General features: G+C 35.8%; 2 protein-coding genes and 1 pseudogene across 2 annotated transcripts; all 3 read left to right on the forward strand.

Annotated features, from left to right (window-relative positions):
- The first annotated feature begins 873 nt into the window (after positions 1-873).
- On the forward strand, positions 874-4,903 carry LOC122139304 (sushi, nidogen and EGF-like domain-containing protein 1). Its single transcript, XM_042736026.1, has 5 exons — positions 874-1,008; positions 2,189-2,420; positions 3,573-3,694; positions 3,960-4,238; positions 4,793-4,903. The coding sequence occupies exons 1-5, from the start codon at positions 907-909 to the stop codon at positions 4,901-4,903; spliced, it is 846 nt and encodes a 281-aa protein (XP_042591960.1). The 5' UTR covers positions 874-906.
- Positions 4,904-5,547: 644 nt separating this feature from the next.
- On the forward strand, positions 5,548-11,856 carry LOC122139306 (annotated as a pseudogene).
- A 558-nt stretch (positions 11,857-12,414) lies between these two features.
- On the forward strand, positions 12,415-21,106 carry LOC122139307 (tryptase-like). The gene is made up of 5 exons (XM_042736027.1): positions 12,415-12,418; positions 12,863-13,061; positions 19,617-19,885; positions 20,043-20,188; positions 20,603-21,106. The coding sequence occupies exons 1-5, from the start codon at positions 12,415-12,417 to the stop codon at positions 20,951-20,953; spliced, it is 969 nt and encodes a 322-aa protein (XP_042591961.1). The 3' UTR covers positions 20,954-21,106.
- The last annotated feature ends 1,716 nt before the right edge of the window (positions 21,107-22,822 follow it).

A 22,822-nucleotide genomic window follows, 5' to 3' on the forward strand; every position in this document is an offset into this window, starting at 1 on the left:
GGACTGAATGGTACTGTTTATCTGGGGTAGGGGACAGAGCCAAAATGTTTCAGTCTCTAACTCACATGAGGTGATTCGAGGAATCCGATCCATCATTCCACATCCAGACTATGACCCCCTCATGGTTTGATAATGACATTGCCTTGCTGAGACTGAGCGAGCCAGTCAAACTTTACCCAGCGACATCAGCCCGATCTGCCTTGCTGCTAATATGACAGTGTCTTTCACAACGGCACCATCTGCTGGGCCACTGGATGGGGGGAGAAGCTGGCTTTTTTGGTAATGATCATCATTTTAACACACTGGACTACATGTAGTCTAGTCTAACCAGATTACAAAATGTAGGCCTACGACATTACACTGCAAACTTTACTAGATGGACATTTGTAAAGTGGACATGTTGGCAATTTATTTTCCTTTAATTGTATATTAGAATCAGGCAATAATGGCAAAGTACAGGACACAACATAAAGATTACACTCATTAAATGATTTAAATCCAATTGAAATATCCATTCATTTTTAGTATTTCCATTTTCTAAGTAAAAAAATATATATATCTGAATAAACTTCAATTGTAAAACACATTGTAAACAATTGTAACATTTATGAACATAAAGTGAACTTTTACTCTTTTTTTTTTAACTCTAAACCTTAATTTTTCTGTTATGCATAAAGTAAAAAGTTCATTCAGCCTTACACGGACATAAAATAGAAAGAGTATGTATTAAATAGACTAGCAGCAGGAGATTGCGTGAACATACTATACAAGCATTGAATTTAAATGCATTACAGTAGATGTAAATACAGTGATCCATATTTCTATCTGAAACACCTCAAAAGCCTGTTTTTCTTGATATAACACTTAGGCACTCAGCACACTTATGGAACTCTGCAGGAAGTGGAGATGAAAATAGTGGGGAATAAGGAGTGTGACTGCAGTTTTATGGACATAATCACTCCGACAATGATCTGTGCTGAAGGAAACGCTGACGAAGGAACATGTTATGTAAGTTATAACAGTTTATGACAAAAGGTGGTCGAATTCTTGATTCTGACTGATGCAGCTATGAAGTAGTTCCAGGATATTGAACATTGTAGCATAATCACTTTGTTCAGTAACACGTCAGGGCTGTACGTTAACTTTTATTAGCAGCCATGTTGGATATAGGAGTTGGAGTTGTTGTGATTCCTCTAAGATTCCGAGTTGGAATTTCCAGCTTCTGATTACAAATGGAATGCAGCATAAGAACAACTGCTGTAGTGTAATAAGATGCAGATAGATGTGTTTTACCTGATGAAACATCAATACAACAAACATACAATTGCGAGAATAAATAGTTTATCTGTGTTCTTCAAGCCACCTTGGGTATTTTCATAAGAATAAAGTATATGTTAACTGACTTAGCCTTCTATCACGGTAAAGAATAGGCCTAATATAAATAGTTTGGTTTCTTCCTCATTCTCTGAAGCCACGTCACTCGACTGGAGTTAAGTGAATTTTGACTAAAAACATCATTAAATTTTCTCTTTGTTCGACAACAGGGTTTGTCAACAAGCTCACACACGTTGCAAAACTGTATCGTACGCATGCTACCGTGGTAAATTTATTCATCTCACAGACAAAGTGAGATGCAAGAAAAAGAATATTCCTAGGGGGCTAGCGTGGGGTCGCGTGGGTAGCGAACAGTATCCAGAGGGCTTGACAAAAGGGGTAATCCAATATAAACAGGCAGAAGGTCAGGGAACAGACAAGGTAACATGAAAAGACTAGCCTCAGACTGAAGTGGAATAGAGAAACACGGAATGGCTCGGTAAAGCAGCTAACACTTGGGGAGTGATAAATGCAGAACAATAAACGGCAGTTTGAAAGGGATTTGAGTGACTATTATATAGTGAGTGTGTGATTGGTTCCAGCTGTGTGCAACCAGTGCAGTGGATGGTGGGGATATGTAGTTCGGGATGACATGCAACAGTTTGTGTAGTGTGAGAGTTAATGTAATGGAAGGATGACCTCTGGTGGTGATCGGACCAGATTTGTGACACATGTGCAACATACATATCACACTGTACAGCCCTATACAAGAAGTTTAAGCTTTCTTCAGACAAAATCTGGTTCATATAGCTCAAGTTAGTTTTTTTTAATTAATATTTTAATATGGTTTCACATCCCTTGCTTTCATTTTTAGGGAGATTCTGGTGGTCCATTACAGTGTGAGCAGGATTCTGTCTGGATCTTAGCTGGCGTCACTAATCCTTCTTCTTGTGGCACTGGAATTGCACCTGACATCTATGCTAGAGTATCCAAATTCCAAAACTGGATTATGGAGAATGTTAATGGAACAGATATCGGCTTTGTGACTTTTACATCTGATGGTGAAGACAAGGACAGCAGCTTTCTGTGCAGTGGAAAAGATATAGGTAAGACTGAAAGCAGGTGACAGTTAACTGACAGCAAAGACAAAACTGAACCTTCTTTCCCTCAAAAACTTCTCTTTTCAACTATTTTTGGCATGATCAATAGTTTTTATTTAATTCACACAACTTTTGGGGTACTACTAGCACTGTTTTGCCATCCAGCTTGTCCTGTTGCAAGAAGATAGTGATGACCACATCATTGGTTTTTATACTTTTCCTCATTAAATAAGATTTTGTTCAGGTGATCAACTAATTACTTTGTTAAGCAGAATAAGGTGTGCCTATGTTTAAATTAAATGGACCCTTGAACTGAAGTGCCATACACGTAGAGATGCTGATTTAATTATTTGTAGAGGTATGTTGCTTATTAGCTGCAGTTTAAGTTTTCATCTGCATTTGGTCACCCAAGCCGAAAAAAAGTGCACTTCCATAATGTACATAAAGTGCTATATTTTCACGCACTAATTTTGTACTTGATATACTAAAAATTATTCTTTAGTACTTCTTAAGATAAACTTATGAACATAGTGTACTTAAATGTGCTATTTTGGAACAAAATTAATATAAACTAAAATGTTCTTTTTAACATACTGTCTCTGTATTTAATAAATGTATTTAGTTACCACTTATAGCACACTTGTATCCATATTTCATACACCAGTGGGTTTAAGTGCACTACAAGAGGTAATTAAAGTTTTGTTTTTTTTTTTTTTATACATGAGTTTTTGTTGTTAGAGTTTTGACTATCAGTGTAACATACACATTGCTGCTCATTCTTGCCATGCAACTTTTTTTTAACATGATGTTTAAGAGCAGGTAAACTACTACTTCTTGAAAAATCAGACATATACAAGTGCGCTTAAAATATCTTATCTATTTGCTTTTCAGTATCTCATATCTTTTTGCAAGCATACCGTTTCCTGTAGTCTGATTAAACCAATGAACCCCAACCCCTGGAAACTATGTAGAAGCCAGTTAATAGACTGAAATCGTACATTTTAATTTCATGCAATTTTTTGAGTGCAGCATGCATCAAGTCCATGGATATGCTGTGAAACAAAGTGATGTGTAACAACATTTGCTACAAAATAATTATGTTGTGGATCACTATAGTTTATTTATTTATTTTCCTATTTAATTGTTTTATAATTTCAGGTCTTTTCTACCCATTTGGAAATGAAGACATAGAGAATCCCTCTGTAGATGATGGAAGCTCTAATTTAGTATTATTGGAAGAGCCCTTTGTATATTTTGGACATGTTTATCAACAGGTTTATGTAAGAGCATAGTCTTCATAAATTGTGTGTGTGTGTACAGTGTGTACAATTCACTCCATACGCCATCATGAAAAAACAAATGGTGATAATTGTGCAAATGTATTAAAATATTGCTCTGAAATATCACACTGACATAAGTATTCAGACTCAGTTGAAGCAGAGCATGCACTATCCAATTGTTAAAAGAAAACAAACTTAACTTTTTAAGAGTTTTAAGTTCCTTTTTGTACTGCTCTTTTATAATATTGTTTTACCTCTTTTTCAGGTTAATAACAATGGCCATTTGACATTTGATGAGCCTCTTTCACAGCCGATACCCAATTATTTACATTCGCAACTCAACAGAGACATCATTGCTGTCTGCTGGACAGACATGGACAACAGAGTCAATGGAACAATCTCCTATCGTCAGGTCACCAGTGGTAGACTCTTACTAGCAGCTTCAAACTACTTAAACCAGTATTTTCAAAATCTGAACTTCACTGCCTCATGGCTGTTCATTGCCACTTGGGATAAAGTGCCGTATTATAACAACCCACAATCGGTAAGCTATCTGTTACTGTTATTACTCATCTGGTAGTTTCTGAATATTTAGGAAAATACTTTTTCAATTGTGTTCCAAGTATTATTCAAGTAATTTGATGTGGTGTCTTAACATATTTAAATGTAACATCATTTGGTCTTTATTCATTTATTTACTTTAATGATAAAAAGTTTGGTTTTCTCTTGACATGTTTTTATTTCTCTTGTTCCAATCCACAACGACCTTTAACAATAGCTGTAAAACTAAGGAAAAAGTTGCGGTCACTAAGGTAAAACTTTAGTTGCGGTCACATTTCATGTGTGAAACTCAGTCATTTAAACAGGAATCCACCTTCACATTAGTCAAGTAAAAGTGACCAACAGGAAGCTGCTTAGTTTTAAAGTGACTTCTGCATGAGCTGTGCTATATAAATCTCTACGCTATTAGACATTGGAAGTGTTTTACTTGCACTAATGTGGCCTCACATAAATTGAGAAAGAGAAAAGGGGAAGTTCTGGTAAAGAAACAGCATCCCATGTTATTTGTATTTATAGTTTTTTACTGTCATCTTCCAGGAGTCGACCTTTCAAGTGGTTTTGGTGTCTGGCCAAAAACATGTCATTTATACTCATGCATTATGGTCATCTCGCTCCGACCACATATCCTGTAGAGGTAAAGTGAAATGAAAGACCACACTGATCAAAATATATCTCTGTAATTACTGTATGATAAGCGTTTTGTTTTAACTGAACTTTTTGTTGTCTTGTTATTTGATTGACAGTCTGGATATGACACAACTGATTCAACTGATTTCTTTTCAATTCCTGTCTCTGACCTCACATATCTGCCATACACAAGCAATGTCAATGTAAAGGGTCGGTGGGTTTTTCGAGTTGACCATGCATCAGAAAAACAATGGTACAAATAATATAATTATTTAAAATACATGGCCTTTATTGTATATCTTGGTTAATAGTTGCTTAGCAGTTGAACACAGAACAATTCATTGGACAAATAATAAGTAGTGAAATGGTGCAATGTTTACTCTTGGTCCAGTATGTACTGTAACAAGGCCATTTCATCCGATGACATTTTTCTTTTCAAGGGCTTTTTTTATCCATCTGGCTATCAGAACACACAGAATCCCTGTCAAAGTAATACAAGCTCACCAGCTCTGTACTTGCTGTATCCTTTCTTATACTTTGGACGCACATATCAAGAAATATATGTGAGAGATTACATTAAGCACCTTACATCTGAAGTACATTAATGTATTACAAGTCATGTTACATCAGTTAAATGTTCAAATCTTTACTATAGGTCAACAATAATGGACATTTCACGTTTGAACCCATTTTATGAAAGCCTTCCCGAGGCTTTCCCTGTCAACTCTCCTAGAGACATTATAGCTCCACTCTGGGCAAAGTTTGACTGTAGTGTCAGTGGAAGCATCTCCTACCGCATTGTAACTCGAGGCCGTATTCTGGACAGGGCGAGAAATGATGTCAAACAGCATTTCCGTCAGTTTGGGTTCTCAGTGCATACAGTCTTCATTGCTACGTGGAATAGGGTGCCCTACTTGAACAGCCCCACTACGGTATGTAGAATGACAGGTTACATTATTTTTCTTAAACCTAAGTTTAGTAGAAATCTATGGCGAAACTAAAAATGAGTTTTACATCCCTGATTATATCAAAGCATTGCATACATTTAGCTTAAATGAGTTTTGTCTGTAGACAAATCATAGCTGTGTTTTTCATTGAAACTTAATGTTTTTACTGGACTTTTCCTAGGAATCCTCCTTCCAAGTTGTTCTAGTCATTTGCAGAACTCTTTCATTTGTCATAATGAACTACGGAAATATCTCCTCAACTGATCAAAGTTTTCAGGTTGGACAAAATAAAATCTTGCTACAAAACTTTGAGATACATATGATAATAATGGGGCCATCATATTAACTGGTCATATACATTTCAATTATTGTTATTATTTTTTTATTTACTCGCAGGCTGGCTATGACACAATAAACTCAACAAATTATTTTTCAATCCCTGTGCCTGACGAAAACAAGCTGTTCAACTCCAGCAATGTCAATGTGCCGGGACGCTGGGTATTTCGTGTTGATGGTGGACCTGAGGATGGTAAGGTCACTGTTCAGTATCTACAATATCACATTATTTGATAAATATAAAAAAAAAAAAAAAAAAAAAAAAAAAAAAAAAAAAAAAAAAAAAAAAAAAAAAAAAAAAAAAAAAAAATCATGCTTATAAAATATACTCTTTACATTTTTTAAACATGCCTCATAATAATATTACTGAAAAATATTAGGAATATTCTATCCATATGGAGATGAAGAGGATGAGATGAGCCCGCAGTCGGATGATGGAAGTTCTCCACCGATTTCTCTCCTGGAGCCATTTGTGTACTTTGGCCGTGTATATGACAAAATATTTGTAAGAAGCATTGTAATATTCATGACTATTCCATTTATATTAGTGTTTTTCAATGTGGGCGCTCCGATAGCATAAGTGGGCACTGGAAGCAATATTTTTGAAATATTTGTCTGGGCATCTAATGGAGTTCTTCAGAAATAAAATGTATCTGTTTACTGTATTCTATGACAGAAACACTGATTATAACTTTGACGCAACGTATCACTGCATTCGTGCCCGGTGTAGTAGTGTTTGCGTTCTTTTACAGTAGTTCTGTTTATAACTTTGACGCAACGTATCACTGCATTCGTGACCGGTGTTGTTTATAACTCTGGGGAGCAAACCAAAAACTTATTTAATGCCACAAAGTTACCACTACTTCAAAAATGAAATCGGAAAGTAAATTTGAAATTTAACATACTCATGACTAATAACAAATATATAAATCAGGGCAGTACTAAAAAAGTAACTATTTTGACAAGGAGCAAATACGTATCTTCTACTTAGTTTTTCATTGAAAGCTAATTGAAAACATCAACCCAAAATTTAGAGGTAAAATCACAGCAGTATAAGGGTGTTCAAGAGCTCCAGGAAAGGAAGAACAAACTGAAGTTTATTTTAATGAAGTATTAGTTTGTTAAATTATTGTAAACAGGATTTTTTACCTTTACCCCAAAGGTTAAAGTCTCTTTAACCTTTGGGGCAACATTTCCAAAGCACTGAAAATCACAAACATGTTTAAAAGCTCCGTAAATTAATGGTCTTACACTTATTGTCAAATAATTTACTGTAAAAAAGCAGTTTACTGTCTTTTTTGAACAGTTTAATGGATCATTGAATTAAGTATTTAATTTATTAAAATTGTAACTGACCCCCAAACATTTGAATGGTAGCCTAATAATAGTCCTCATTATAAACACAAAATAATAATCAACTTTAATATTCAGCGAATGGTAATTAGACTATATTTAATTTAGTGGTAAGGGATGTGGATAATGGGTGGGAAGTGCTAGCCCAAAAAAGGTTGAGATCCACTGATAGATGATGAAAACTTCAATATCAGACTGGTTTTTATTTTAACAGGTGAATAATAATGGAGACCTGACCTTTGATAAGCCATTTTTTCCTGGTATCATCCCTATTATTTTCCTGCATACTCGACTAAAGACATCATCGCTCCGCTGTGGAACAGACATTATAATAATGAGGAAAGGGACCATCTCTTATCGACAAGTAACAGATGCTCATCTTTTGAATCGTACTTCAAGAGACATAAACAAATATTTTCCAAACTTGAACTTTTCTGCCTCTTGGGTTTTTATTGCTACATGGGATAAAGTTCCTTACTATACAAACAAAGAGGCGGTAAGTTTTGCTTTCAGTTAGTTTTTTGTTTTTAGATATTATTTTCAGTGAATATCCAGAATGATGCTGTACTCTATTAATGAAGGATTTCCACTCTCATCCAGGAGTCAACCTTTCAAGTGGTATTGGTGTCTGGCAAAAACCTGTCATTTACTTTCATGCATTATGATTTTATCACTCCCACCCAAAATGTAGAGGTAAAGAAGTGTGAAAAAATATGTGAAAATATTGTTACCCCAGGTTACAATCTTTCGCAGTGTGAAATGATTTTGGATTTAATGGGATTCTTTCTTTGTTTTCCTCATTAACAGTCCGGCTTTGATACAATTCAATCTACTAATTTCTTTTCAATTCCTGTTTCTGACATTGAAAATCTACCATACACAAGCAATGTCAACATCATGGGTCGATGGGTATTTCGTGTTGACCATGTATCAGACAACAATGGTACAATATTTTAATAATTAAAAATACACTGAATTTATTGCATATCTTGTTTAATAGTTTATTTATTGAGACATATAACAATTCATTGATATGCAGTTAAATGTTGAAATGTTTAAGCTTGGTATGTACTATAGGCCGAGGTCATAACATGTAATGACATGTTTTTTTTCCAGGTCGGTTTTATCCAACTGGCTATCAGGACTCTCAGAACCCCAGTCAAAGTAACGCAAACTTAACAGCTCTGTACTTGCAGTATCCCCTTTTGTACTTTGGACGCGAATACAATAACATATATGTGAGATGTGATGGTTAATAAACAAATTACATTTGAAGTACTTTGCTGTATTACAAGTCATGTTGCTTCAGTGTAACGGTCAGTTAAATATTCTTTACTATAGGTCAGCAATAATGGACTTTTGACATTCAAACCCATTTTATGAAAGACTCCCCAAGGCTTTTCCTGCCAACTCTACTGAAGACATTGTAGCTCTGGGCAAAGTTTGACATTAGTATCAATGGAAGCATCTCTTATTGCATTGTAACTCAAGGCCACATTCTGGACCGGGCAAAAAATGATATTAAACAGTATTTCCCTCAGTTTGGGTTCTCAGTATATACAGTTTTCATTGCTACGTGGCATAGGGTGCCCTACTTGAACAACCCCACTACGGTATGTAGATTGAATGATTATTTTAATCTTTTTTAAACCTACATTTAATGTAAATTTAGGTAGAGATAGAAATTAAGTAATACATTCCTGATAATATCAGATTTATTAAATGGATTAAATATATTTACCTTGAATGAGTTTTGTCTATAGACAAATCATAGCTGTGTTTTTCATTGAAACTTAATGTTTTTACTGGACTTTTCCTAGGAATCCTCCTTCCAAGTTGTTCTAGTCATTTGCAGAACTCTTTTTCCTTTGTCATAATGAACTACGGAAAAATATCTCCTCAACTGATCAAAGTTTTCAGGTTGGACAGAATAAAAATCTTGCTGCTCAACTTTAAGATTCATATGATAATAATTGGACCCTGAATGTCTTTTCAGTGGAATTAGAAAAAAGAAGAAAAAAAAAGTTTCAAAGATCATCATATTACCTGGCCATATTTCATTTATTAATATTTTTTTATTTACTCATTTAGGCTGGCTATGACACAATAAACTCAACACATTATTTTTCAATCCCTGTGCCTGATGAAAATAAGCTGTTCAACTCCAGCAATGTTAATGCGCCGGGACGCTGGGTATTTCGTGTTGATGGTGGACCTGAGGATGGTAAGGTCAATGTTTAATATCTACAATAGCACATTATTTGATAAATAAATATGAATATAACAAGAAAGAAAAACATAGTAATTTTAATGCTTATAAAATGCCCTCCCTAAAATCCTTCAATGCTCATAAAAACATTATTGGAAATATTAGGAATATTCTATCCATACGGAGATGAAGAGGATGAGATGAGCCCGCAGTCGGATGATGGAAGTTCTCCACTGATTCCTCTCCTGCAGCCATTTGTGTTCTTTGGCCGTGTATATGACAAAATATTTGTAAGAAGCATTTTTGATATTCATGGCATTTATTATTATACAGGTGCTGGTCATATAATTAGAATATCATGAAAAAGTTGATTTTCTCTAATTCCATTCAAAAGTGAAACTTGTATATTATATTCATTCATTACACACAGACTGATATATTTCAATGCTTATTTCTTTTAATTTTGATGATTATAACTGATAATAACTAAGGAAAATCCCAAATTCAGTATCTCAGAAAATTAGAATATTACTTAAAGACCAATACAAAGAAATGATTTTTAGAAATCTTGGTCAACTGAAAAGTATGAACATGAAAAGCATGTAGAGCACTCAATACTTAGTTGGGGCTCCTTTTGCCTGAATTACTGCAGCAATGCGGCGTGGCATGGAGTCGATCAGTCTGTGGCACTGCTCAGGTGTTATGAGAGCCCAGGTTGCTCTGATAGTGGCCTTCAGCTCTTCTGCATTCTCGGGTCTGGCATATTGCATCTTCCTCTTCACAATACCCCATAGATTTTCTATGGGGTTAAGGTCAGGTGAGTTTTGCTGGCCAGTTAAGAACAGGGGATACCATGGTCCTTAAACCAGGTACTGGTAGCATTGGCACTGTGTGCAGGTGCCAAGTCCTGTTGGAAAATGAAATCTTCATCTTCATAAAGTTGGTCAGCAGCAGGAAGCATGAAGTGCTCTAAAACTTCCTGGCTGCATTGACCTTGGACCTCAGAAAACACAGTGGACCAACACCAACAGATGACATGGCACCCCAAACCATCACTGACTGTGGAAACTTGCCTCTCCTCTCTTCCTCCAGACTTATGGGACCCTGATTTCCAACGGAAATGCAAAATTTACTTTCACAAAATTTACTTTCATGTTATGTTATGTATATTCATGTCAGTTATGTTTCTTTAGCCCAGGCGAGACGATTCTGACTCTGTCTGTTGTACAAGAGTGGCTTGACACAAGGAATGCGAAAGCTGAAACCCATGTCTTGCATACATCTTTGTGTAGTGGTTCTTGAAGCACTGACTCCAGCTGCAGTCCACTCTTTGTGAATCTCCCCCACATTTTTGCATGGGTTTTGTTTCACAATCCTCTCCAGGGTGCGGTTATACCTATTGCTTTTACACTTTTTTTCTAACACATCTTTTCCTTCCCTTCTCCTCTCTATTAATGTGCTTGGACACAGAGCTCTGTGAACAGACAGCCTCTTTTGCAATGATCTTTTGTGTCTTGCCCTCCTTGTGCAAGGTGTCAGTGGTCGTCTTTTGGACAACTGTCAATTCAGCAGTTTTCCCCATGATTGTGTAAGCCTAAAGAACTAGACTGAGAGACCATTTAAAGGCCTTTGCAGGTGTTTGAGTTAATTAGCTGATTAGAGTGTGTGGCACCCAGGTGTCTTCAATATTGAACCTTTTCAGAATATTCTTAATTTTCTGCAATACTGAATTTGGGATTTTCCTTAGTTGTTAGTTTATAATCATCAAAATTAAAAGAAATAAACATTTGGAATATATCAGTCTGTGTGTAATGACTGAATACAATATACAAGTTTCACTTTTTGAATGGAATTAGTGAAATAAATCAACTTTTTGATGATATTCTAATTTTATGACCAGCACCTGTATATTCCACATAGAAGATAAAACATGAAAATCCAGACTGGTTTTGATCTTTCAGGTGAATAATAATGGAGACCTGACCTTTAATGAGCCGTTTGACCAGTGGCATCCCTATTATCTTCCTGCATACTCATCTATAGACATCATCGCTCCACTGTGGACAGACATTAATAATAGTGAGCAAGGAACCATCTCTTACCGACAAGTAACAGATGCTCATCTTTGAACGGGCATCAAGAGAAGTAAAACAAATAATTTTCCCAGACTAAACTTCTCTGCCTCTTGGGTTTTTATTGCTACCATGGGATAAAGTTCCATACTATGGAAACAGAGAGTCAGTAAGTTTCTCTTTCAGTTAAGATGCACTACGGCATAGCAATTTTCATTGAAACTGAAAATTTAAGTGGAATATCCAAAATGATGCTTGCAATAATATGGAATTTACTCTCTCGTCCAGGAATCAACCTTCCAAGTGGTTTTTAGTGTCTGGCCAAAAACATGTCATTTTACTTTCATGCATTATGATTTTATCACTCCCACCACCAAAGCGCAGAGGTAAAGTAGCATGGAAATTGTGTCAGAATATTGTGTTAAACCCAGTTTATAATCTTTAGCTGTGTCAAATGTTTTTTTGGATTTAATGGGATTTTGCTTCTTTTCTTGTTTTTTTTTTTTTTTTTCAGTCTGGGCTTGACACAATTAATTCTACCAATTTCTTTTCAATTCCTGTTTTTCTGACATCGCAAATCTTGCCATACACAAGTAATGTCAACGTCAAGGGTAGATGGGTATTTCGAGTTGACAATTCATCTGAAAACAATGGTATATATTTGTATTTATGAAATTGTCATTTATCTCAATTTCAGATATCTAAATGTATATTTTTGTCTCAAAACATGCATTGTTTATTACTTTAAATTGTGTTTGTAAGAGTTTTTTAGGTAGAAATGTATCAAACATGCCTCTGTTTTTTGCATTGTTTATTACTTTAAATTGTGTTTAACTAACCCCCAAGGTACTGTACATTAATACTTCAATAATGAATAATTAATAATATTTATTGATATTTCATGTGGGATTAGGAATGATTTATTTTAAAAACAGAGTTTTATTTGGTGGGGGGGGAAATGGAGGGGGGGTCCCCTTTAAAAAAAATGAGGTGTATGATGTGGTCTGTAGCAGTGGCAGTTGAGAAGTTATTGGGTAGCCTACATCATTGTATTTTGTGTCAGCTTCCTCAGATGATTTTTCTAGTGCTTTGGAATGTGGAAGAACCCCAGTTACTACCAGAAGCAGGATAGTTGGAGGTCAGAACGCTTCAGCTGGACACTGGCCCTGGCAGGCTAGTCTTCTTCTGTTAAGCAGGCACATCTGTGGAGGTTCTCTCATCAACAAACAGTGGGTGCTGTCTGCTGCCCACTGTGTTCATGGGTAAACTCATTCAACTACTTGCAGACAAATACATCAGCTTTCATTGATTCTTTGAGTAGGTTACTTTTCAACTGGGGAACTGATTTAACCCTTTAAAGTCTACTGTATCATATTTGATATACACATTTCTAAGGTCTTTTAATTATCAACATGATCAAAACTTTGCGTACCGTACGGTAAAAGATCCATTTTTTATGTTTTTTGATTTTCAACATGATCAAATCGCAGAGCAGGAGAAAAGCCGAGACTGAAAGAAGATGATGGCAGGAAGAACCATGGTGGAGATGACTGAGGGAGAAGTAGTAAACCAAGAGGAGCCATGGTGGAGAGGGGCTCAACAACACCATGTGGATGAGCCATGGAGACAGAGCCACAGGAAATAGAGACCCAGTGGGACCCGAGCTGATGGAGAGCCAGAATGAAACTGGAAGTGTAGCTGATGGCTTATGCAACTGAAGTGAGAATGGGGACCTGGAAACTGAGATACATCTGAAGCAACTGAGAACAAATGCGGAGCCTGATTGAATGAATGTCTTTGGGAGGAAACCGGAGTACCGGTAGTAAACCCACGCTGTCAACTTGACACAGGGAGAACATGCAAACTCCACACAGAAAGGTCTCCCATCCATGCCAGGGCTTGAACCAGAGATCTTCTTGCTGTGAGACAATGGTGCTAACCACCAAGCCTCTGTGCCACTCCTGAACTCAGGCAGGTAAACGGTAACAGAGAGAACACAAAACCAAACCAGAACATATAAGAATGTGCATGTGACAATATTTTTGTACTGTATAAAAAAAAAAAAAAAAAAAAAAAATCCAAATTCAGGTTGTGGTTCACAAGTTATTTTACTGTGTAATCTTTACTGTTTTTATAATATAAATGTCAGAATAATGTCATGTTATGGTGGCTTTGAAGAAGCTCACATCATTGGAGAATAAACAGAAACAGTCTTTATTTCAAAATCGAATAATATACATGCAGGAGAATCACAGAGAAACAGAACTTACAATATTAACAAGACTGAACAGAAGGAACTCAGGGCATAAATACACAAAGAGAAATATGCATCTTGCACTATAAAAATACAATCCAACAGAGGAGGAAGGGTGGGGCAAGGAGGAGGACGAGGAGCTGGCAAAGGGCAGGGAACCATAGGAGAAGGTGCCGGCAGGAGAAATCAGGGTGGAGAAGACAGAGGGAGGAGAACAGAACAGGAGAAGAACAGGGGGAGGAGTAGCCAGGCGGAGACCCAGAGCCCAGCCAGAATAGAATCCACGGTGGAGTCAAGGAAGGGAGGTGACATGGTGGAGATTTGGCTGAAAAAAACCATGAGAATGACGGATGGAGACAGAGACAAAGGCTGTGGATACCTGGCCAGAACTGAGGAGACTGAGACCCAAGTTCTCAAAAGGCCACAGGACCGAGGTGGAAATTGGGGCTCAGCAGCCTGGTGGAGCCGGAGGCAAGGAGGAGTCCAGCAGAGCCACAAGGATGGAGGGATGAGGTGCAGACAGAGAAGTTGAACACCATGGTGGAGGCAGAGCGATGACTGACTAAGGCAGAGCCAGAGGGAGGAGGGAGTGCAAGGATGACAACCAAATTCTCATTCTGATGAGATAAGGCTTCATGGACAACAAAGGAATGACTTTTGCCTTCAGATAAACAACACTACTACTTGTGGACAGGAAGGTTAACATTAACATACAGTAACCATACAAAAACATACGAAACCAGTAGAGACACTGGAAAATTACTTATTAAGAACTTATTAAGGTGGCGGATGGTTTTGGCCATCAATTTTCCAAGTTTCGCAGGCGTTGGTAGACGTTGGAATGACGATGGATTTGAGCAGCCATACCTTGGTCTCAAGGGCGATGGTGTTCGTGTGCTAAAGTGGTTGGAGGCATAACATGATGCCGCATTTCCAGTATGGTAGACAATGTCGTGGTCCGCGTCGCCATCCGCCGAGATGACTCTGCCCATGTAGGTAAATCGATCGACCTCTTCGATTCACTGTTGGCCAGTTGTTACAGGTACTCGTCCACTGGCGTATCCGATGCACGTGATTTTGGTTTTTGAGCCACTGATTCGGAGCCCCGATCTTTGCTGACTCCCGCTCCAAGGCCGTCGTCATGTTCGCCAAGCTGGGTTTGGGTGGGAGCCAGCAGCGCTGCATCATCAGCAGTGAGGAATGCAAATAAAAACCCAAACAGAACAAGACATAACAATATGATCCATAAGGCTTTTGAGAAATGTTTATTTGTTCATCTCTTAACTGCATTGCATTACATGTTTTGAAACTACAGAGTTTTGAGCATAAAACTAATCATTTAATATCATCTTACCAGTGGTACTTGAGTAAAAGTACAGATATGTATAATAAAATAATACTCCAATAAAAGTACTCCTTTTTCAATTTTCAAGAGTTAAAGTACAAAAGTACTCAATTTTTTATGTACTTAAGTAAAAAAGTACTGATAGATTTATTTTGCAATTTTATATAGGCTACTTAATTTAATTTTATATTAGCACAATTTTTTTTTTTTTTTTTTTTTTTAATAATCCTGTCGCTCAAAATACCTGGAATTTTCTCAAAATAACCACTACAGTATATGGAGTCAAGATATATTTTTGTTGTTGATATGGGACTACACTAACGAGAGTGATGTAGTAATGTTCACTGTGAAGCTTACACTGAGATGTACCTGAGAGAAAACAGATTTGTGACCCTGGACCACAAAACCAGTCATAAGGGTCAATTTTTCGAAATTGAGATTTATGCATCATCTGAAAGCTGAATAAATAACCTGTTAGGAAAGGATGATATTTGGTCGAGATACAACTATTGGAAAATCTTGAATCTAAGGGTGCAAAAAAATCAAAAACATTGAGAAAAATCACCTTTAAATTTGTCTAAATTAAGTTCTTAGCAATGCATATTACTAATAACAAAATTAAGTTTTGATATATTTACGGTAGGAAATTTAACAAAATATCTTCATGGAACATGATCTTTACTTAATAATTTTTGCCATAAAAGAAAAGTTTGATAATTTTGACACATACAATGTATTTTTGGGCTTTTGCTACAATATGCAATACCAGCGACTTAAGACTGGTTTTGTGCTCCAGGGTCACAATTGGCCATCAGATTTTCACCAGTAAGAAAAAAAGTGTTTTATAATTTTGTTGTTTTGAAGAACATCACAGTTATATATGACATGAGAATAAGGCCTGAAGTTAGGAAGAACTTTTTAAAGGCAAAATAATTATATTTTTCATAATTTTTTTTCTTCTCCAAAACCTTGTCTGTGGTGTAAAAACACCCCTGGCCAAATACCCCCAGAGGACATCACTTCCCACTTTGATAATTACTGTAGTTAATGTTCTGAACATCACATCCTTTCTTTTACCCCCAGATGTAATCTATTTAGGTGGTTGAATAAAAAATATTTGGACTTTATTTTTAAAAAATTACCTCAACTTATCACCAGCAAGCTTGTTAGCTAGACAGTTAGCATCAGCTACCAATATTTACTGTATTTTCAGTATGTTTTATGAATAAACATTCATATCTGTCTACTTGGCTAGTTAATTCAAACATTATAAATATTTATACTGTTGATAAACAAATATAAAACAGACGTCACATAGGGCTAAATGCGTAGCATTTTAATAGATGTTTTTGTTTTGTGATAGGGATTTGAACGTGCATTAGTTATTTTATTTAATCTGTGTTATTTTAAGGTAATATTTTTTTTTTTTTTGACCTAAGAGGCACTGATGCTGATGTGTTTGCATTCAAGCATTTCAGTGGGCTTAGATCACCCTTTACAGCAGATTTCGTTCACAAACAAATGACAGTTTTGTATGGAGCTAAATATGATTTTCAGTTACAATAATTAATCCTAAAATTTCTAGAACAGCTCTAGAACAGCTGCAGTCGGATCATTCTAATTTGTGAATGAATCGTTTGGTGCGATTTGCGAACCGATTTAAAAGGTTCATTGAAAAGAATAAGTCGTTTCGTTCTTGAATCAGAAACTGCTTCTGCGTGTCAGAGCACGTGATATAAAAGTACGATCTTATGCTTTGAAATGTATGTGAAGTAAAAGTAAAAGTTACTAAAAATAAAAACTACTCTAGTAAAGTACAGATACTTGAAAAATTTGCTTAAGTACAGTAACGAAGTAAAGCTACTCCTCCGTTACTGACCACCACTGCATCTTACTAAGACATTATTGAGAGACATAGTTTAACAACTGATATAACCTACTGAAAGCTGTAATTTAAATAATAACATATTATATAAATATACTATTAATACAAATGCTTGCTATACGTATAAAGTTGGGACACTGTACAAATTGTGAGTAAAAAAGGAATGGAATAATTTACAAATCTCATAAACTTATATTTTATTCACAATAGAATATAGATAACATATCAAATGTTGAAAGTGAGACATTTTGAAATGTCATGCCAAATATTGGCTCATTTGGATTTCATGAGAGTTACACATTCCAAAAAACTTGGGACAGGTAGCAACAAGAGGCCAGAAAAAGTTAAATGTACATATAAGGAACAGCTGGAAGACCAATTTGCAACTTATTAGGTCAATTGGCAACATGATTGGGTATAAAAAGAGTCTCTCAGAGTGTCAGTGTCTCTCAGAGGTCAAGATGGGCAGAGGATCACCAATTCCCCAAATGCTGCGGCGAAAAATAGTGGAGCAATATCAGAAAGGAGTTTCTCAGAGAAAAATTGCAAAGAGTTTGAAGTTATCATCATCTACAGTGCATAATATCATTCAAAGATTCAGAGAATCTGGAACAATCTCTGTGCGTAAGGGTCAAGGGCCGGAACACACCATACTGGATGCCTGTGATCTTCGGGCCCTTAGACGGCACTGCATCACATACAGGAATGCTACTGTAATGGAAATCACAACATGAGCTCAGGAATACTTCCAAAAAACATTGTTGGTGAACACAATCCACCGTGCCATTCGCTGTTGCGGGCTAAAACTCTATAAGTCAAAAAAGAAGCCATATCTAAAACATGATCCAGAAGCGCAGGCATTTTCTCTGAGCCAAGGCTCATTTAAAATGGACTGTGGCGAAGTGGAAAACTGTTCTGTGGTCAGACGAATCAAAATTTGAAGTTCTTTTTGGAAAACTGGAATGCCATGTCATGTCGGGATGTTCCGGCATCTAAAGAGGACAAGGACAACCCAAGTTGTTATCAGCGCTCAGTTCCAGAAGCCTGCATCTCTGATGGTATGAAGTTGCATGAGTGCATGTGGCATGGGCAGCTTACACATCTTGTAAAGGCACCATCAATGCTGAAAGGTATATCCAAGTTCTAGAACAACATATGCTCCCATCCAGACGTCGTCTCTTTCAGGGAAGACCTTGCATTTTCCAACATGACAATGCCAGAACAACATACTGCATCAATTACAACATCATGGCTGCGTAGAAGAAGGATCCGGGGCACTGAAATGGCCAGCCTGCAGTCATGATCTTTCACCCATAGAAAATATTTGGCGCATCATAAAGAGGAAGATGCGACAAAGAAGACCTAAGACAGTTGAGCAACTAGAAGCCTGTATTAGACAAGAATGGGATGACATTCCTATTCCTAAACTTGAACAACTTGTCTCCTCAGTCCTCAGACGTTTGCAGACTGTTATAAAAAGAAGAGCGGGATGCCCACACAGTGGTAAACATGGCCTTGTCCCCACTTTTTTGAGATGTGTTGATGCCATGAAAATTAAAATCAACTTATTTTTTCCATTAAAATGATACATTTTCTCAGTTTAAACATTTGATATGTCATCTATGTTGTATTCTGAATAAAATATTGAAATTTGAAACTTCCACATCATTGCATTCTGTTTTTATTCAAAATTTGTACAGTGTCCCAACTTTTTTGGAATCGGGTTTGTAATATGTAAATTTAGGTTACAGCTTTCAGTAAGTTAGCTATGCATAGGGTTCAAAATGGTTTCTTATTTCTTTTGTTGTATGTTTATATTCATGTTTAATAATGTAGCACCGTGGTCCCTGTGAGACACGACATTTAGTTCTACTCTTTGTCCACACATGTAGTGGAATGACAATAAAGCAATGACAATTTATGTCATTATGTATGTAGTCTGTTATACTGTTATAAAGATAAACTGATTTCTATTATAAGGTCTCAGAATTTCATCTAAATATTTTGGCCATATAAATATGAGCATCTGTACCAAATTGCATATTTTTTGCTAATTTTGGGCCTCTGATTAAAATTAGGGGTTTTTTTTTCTCCTTAAATGTGAGTTCCATATTCCCACTATATCATACTATATAAGACGTAAATGTATCAGCCAGATGCTTACGATTCAAAACATGGCACATATGCACACTTGTAGAAATACATACATACATATATTGTAATTTAAGTGTTCCATTTAAAAATAGATTTCTGACTATTATTTTATAGGTCAGGCTTAAAAGAAACTGTTCTTGACTCTTACTTTCTCTCTGTCTATTCTTTAATTTTCTCAGGTATCCCACGTCTTATTTCACTGTGTTTTTGGGGCGACAGACCCAGGGAGGCTTCAACCCCAATGAAGTGTTTAGATATGTGAGATTAATCATTAAACATCCCAATTACAACAATTTTACAAATGAGAACGATATCGCTCTTCTCAAATTGAGATCACCTGTCACCTTCACTGACTACATCAGACCCGTGTGTCTAGCAGCTCATAACAGTGTGTTCAACAGCGGCACAGACAGCTGGATCACTGGATGGGGAAACATTGGTGAAGGAGGTGAGAATTCATTTCTGTCACCTCTTAGTTATATTAAAGTCAGCATATAAATGGGATTATAAAATGGTATTTTCACCTGTAACATGACATATTTCTTGGTGAAACGGGATACTCAGTGACTATGCAGAGTAAATAACATCTCCTGTTTTCTATACAGTACCCCTTCCATCCCCTAATGTTCTTCAGGAAGTGGAGGTTCCTGTAATTGGTAACAAACAGTGCAACTGTCTGTATGGAGTTGGAGAGATAACAGACAACATGATCTGTGCTGGTCTACTGGAAGGAGGCAAGGACTCGTGTCAGGTACAGAAACCCTCTGTTCAGCTCACTAGTCCCCAAACTTGTTTCTAAAAGGTAAACAGTAAGTGCTTCAAATGACAAATACATGGTTAAACTTTTAAGGATCATGTCCAAAGAAAGAAAGTAAAAGATAATCAGAGATTTTTTTAAACACTGTGTAACAAGCAAACATATTATTTCTAAGTAACCGGTGTTTGGAACTTTTTGGTGAACACAAATGTGGTATTTTTTTACAGATTTATTTGATTTATAAAAATAGCATTTCTAAATTTATCAATGTCTTTACTGTCATTTTTGATTAAATTATTATATCCATTATAAATAAAAGTATTACTTAAACATATAATACTAAGACTGAATTTTTGAATGGTGGTGTATGTTACTTTCCACAATGTATGTATTGATGTGTATTTTCAGGGGGATTCCGGAGGTCCGATGGTGAGCAGGCAGAGCTCTGTATGGGTTCAGTCCGGTATCGTTAGCTTTGGAACTGGCTGTGCTCGACCTGAACTTCCTGGTGTGTACACCAGAGTATCACACTATCAGGAATGGATCAGTTCCTTGGTGTGCAGCGATCCTCCAGGTTTTGTGCAGTTTACCTCCGCTGGAGCTGATCCTGACAACAGTTACAGCTGTCCTGGTCTTACTCCTTCTTCTTCCTCATTAATAGAACTAAAAATTAGATCTTCTGCAACAACTCCTCCACAAAATTCTTTGCTGTCATATTTGCTTTTGCTTTTAGCAGTACTTTCTTTATTTTATATGTAAAGATGTATTTGGGGTAAATACCTTCATTCAAAAGGAATGTATCAAACGTGACAGTAAATGCATTTATAAGGAATAATACAATAAGAAATGTTTCAAATCTGCATATAAGAATGATCTCTGAATGATTATGTGACACCGAAGACTGGAGTAATGGCTGCTCAAAATTGTCTGGAATAAATTACATTTGAATATACTATATATATATATATATATATATATATGTATATATGTATATATATGTGTGTGATGTATCATATATATATAAATACACACCAGTGTATCTCAAAGATTTTTATATCGTGAAAAGTTATTTTTTTGTAACTTATTTCAAAGACTGAAGCTTTCATATATTCTAGATTCCTTATATGTAAAGTAAAACATTTCAAAAGGTTTTTTTTTTGTTTGTTGTTTTAATTTTTGATGATTAATTGTCAACACACACACACACAGAACACATACACACACACACACACACACATACACATACACACACACACACACTATTTCAATTACAATATATATATATTCAAATAGCATAAAATTCTTTAACATGTAAAGCATATTACCTTACTTTTGAATTGGTACATATTAAGCATATAGACTATATATATCAAAAATACAATTATTAAAGTATATATATATATATATATAATATACACACACAAGTAGACAGAAAAACTGGATAAATGTACGTGGGGTGTTTTGTTATTAAAATGTTTTGTTGTTGGTTTTTGTTCTTACAATATTTAGTTCCTTCACTTACTTTTAAAATAGCTGAAAATATAAATTTCATATCCTGCATTCCATCTGTTTATATATATATGGAGAATGCTAATTTATTATTTACCTATTATTACTAATTACATTGTCAACACATTGTTTGTCAAATCATTTGTGAAGAAACAGATGCATGTTGTTGCACAAATCACAAAAATATATTTATTGCACTCACTATTGTTACATGTACATGTCTTGTGTTTTCCCCACGACCTAGTTTCTCAGTCTGTTGGATTAATCAATTAATCTTTAATTAACTCATCAGTTCCTTTGTTTCCTACCTTTACTTGAACCCTCAGTTCTCCATTTGTCTCTGTCCATTCTCAGTTGTAATAGTGATTGGTAATGTTTCTCTGAGTTTGTTATTAAAGTCTATTTCCAGTTAATCTCCTTCATCGTGCCAGTTCTCATTCTACCACTGTGTTACAACTATTCAAGTAGCAAGAATTTTATTTCCTACTCTGTTTATCTTTATACCCTAATTTAGTTTAGCAAAGGAATAAATAAATACTTTTGTGATGTCTTTTTTAAATATGTACATGCATATTAACATGTATAATATGTGATACACTTTTCAAAAAATATAACTGCATCATTAATTGCATTGTTGTGGAGGTGTAATGCTTATAATATGCCCCCTCACGTGCCCCCTCAGATTTTTGAGCCAAGTGGATTTTAAATTCAGCTTGCAAAAAGACAAAAAAAAAAAAAAAAAAAAACAAAAAAGCCAAAATAATATATTTTAGATTTGATACGATGACACGAGTGTGATTAGAACGTTCAGTGCAGCATATAAGCATCTGCTAAATTCAAATCGGTTTGCACTTTGGCCGAGTCAGATGATTTTTTTACAGTGTTGCGCATTATAACCAATCACACACGATTCTGTTAAGTTTATGAATGAAATGGCCAATCAGTGGCGTTCAGATGAGTCATACGTTGAATTCTGCTCTCTGGCGAATTCTCTCATCAAAAACAACAAAGTGCAGATGTGTGTACGATGTAAGTAAAATATTCATGTTTCACAATGTAAACAGTTTCAGTGATTATAATGGGGGTTTTGAGAGTGCTTTAACTCTAATAGGAACGTAA

The sequence above is a fragment of the Cyprinus carpio genome, chromosome B12 (assembly GCF_018340385.1).
Source record: "Cyprinus carpio isolate SPL01 chromosome B12, ASM1834038v1, whole genome shotgun sequence".
Taxonomy (NCBI): Eukaryota; Metazoa; Chordata; class Actinopteri; order Cypriniformes; family Cyprinidae; genus Cyprinus; species Cyprinus carpio.

What these genes read in the sequence shown, in the direction of transcription:
- LOC122139304 (XM_042736026.1), top strand. Translation starts at nt 907, where the DNA reads ATGAAAATAGTGGGGAATAAGGAGTGTGACTGCAGTTTTATGGACATA. An exon ending in ATGTTTATCAACAGGTTTAT is followed by an intron (nt 3,695 to 3,959) that starts GTAAGAGCATAG and finishes CCTCTTTTTCAG; the next exon opens with GTTAATAACAATGGCCATTT. An exon ending in ATTATAACAACCCACAATCG is followed by an intron (nt 4,239 to 4,792) that starts GTAAGCTATCTG and finishes GTCATCTTCCAG; the next exon opens with GAGTCGACCTTTCAAGTGGT.
- LOC122139307 (XM_042736027.1), top strand. An exon ending in GGGAAACATTGGTGAAGGAG is followed by an intron (nt 19,886 to 20,042) that starts GTGAGAATTCAT and finishes TTTTCTATACAG; the next exon opens with TACCCCTTCCATCCCCTAAT. An exon ending in GAGGCAAGGACTCGTGTCAG is followed by an intron (nt 20,189 to 20,602) that starts GTACAGAAACCC and finishes GTGTATTTTCAG; the next exon opens with GGGGATTCCGGAGGTCCGAT.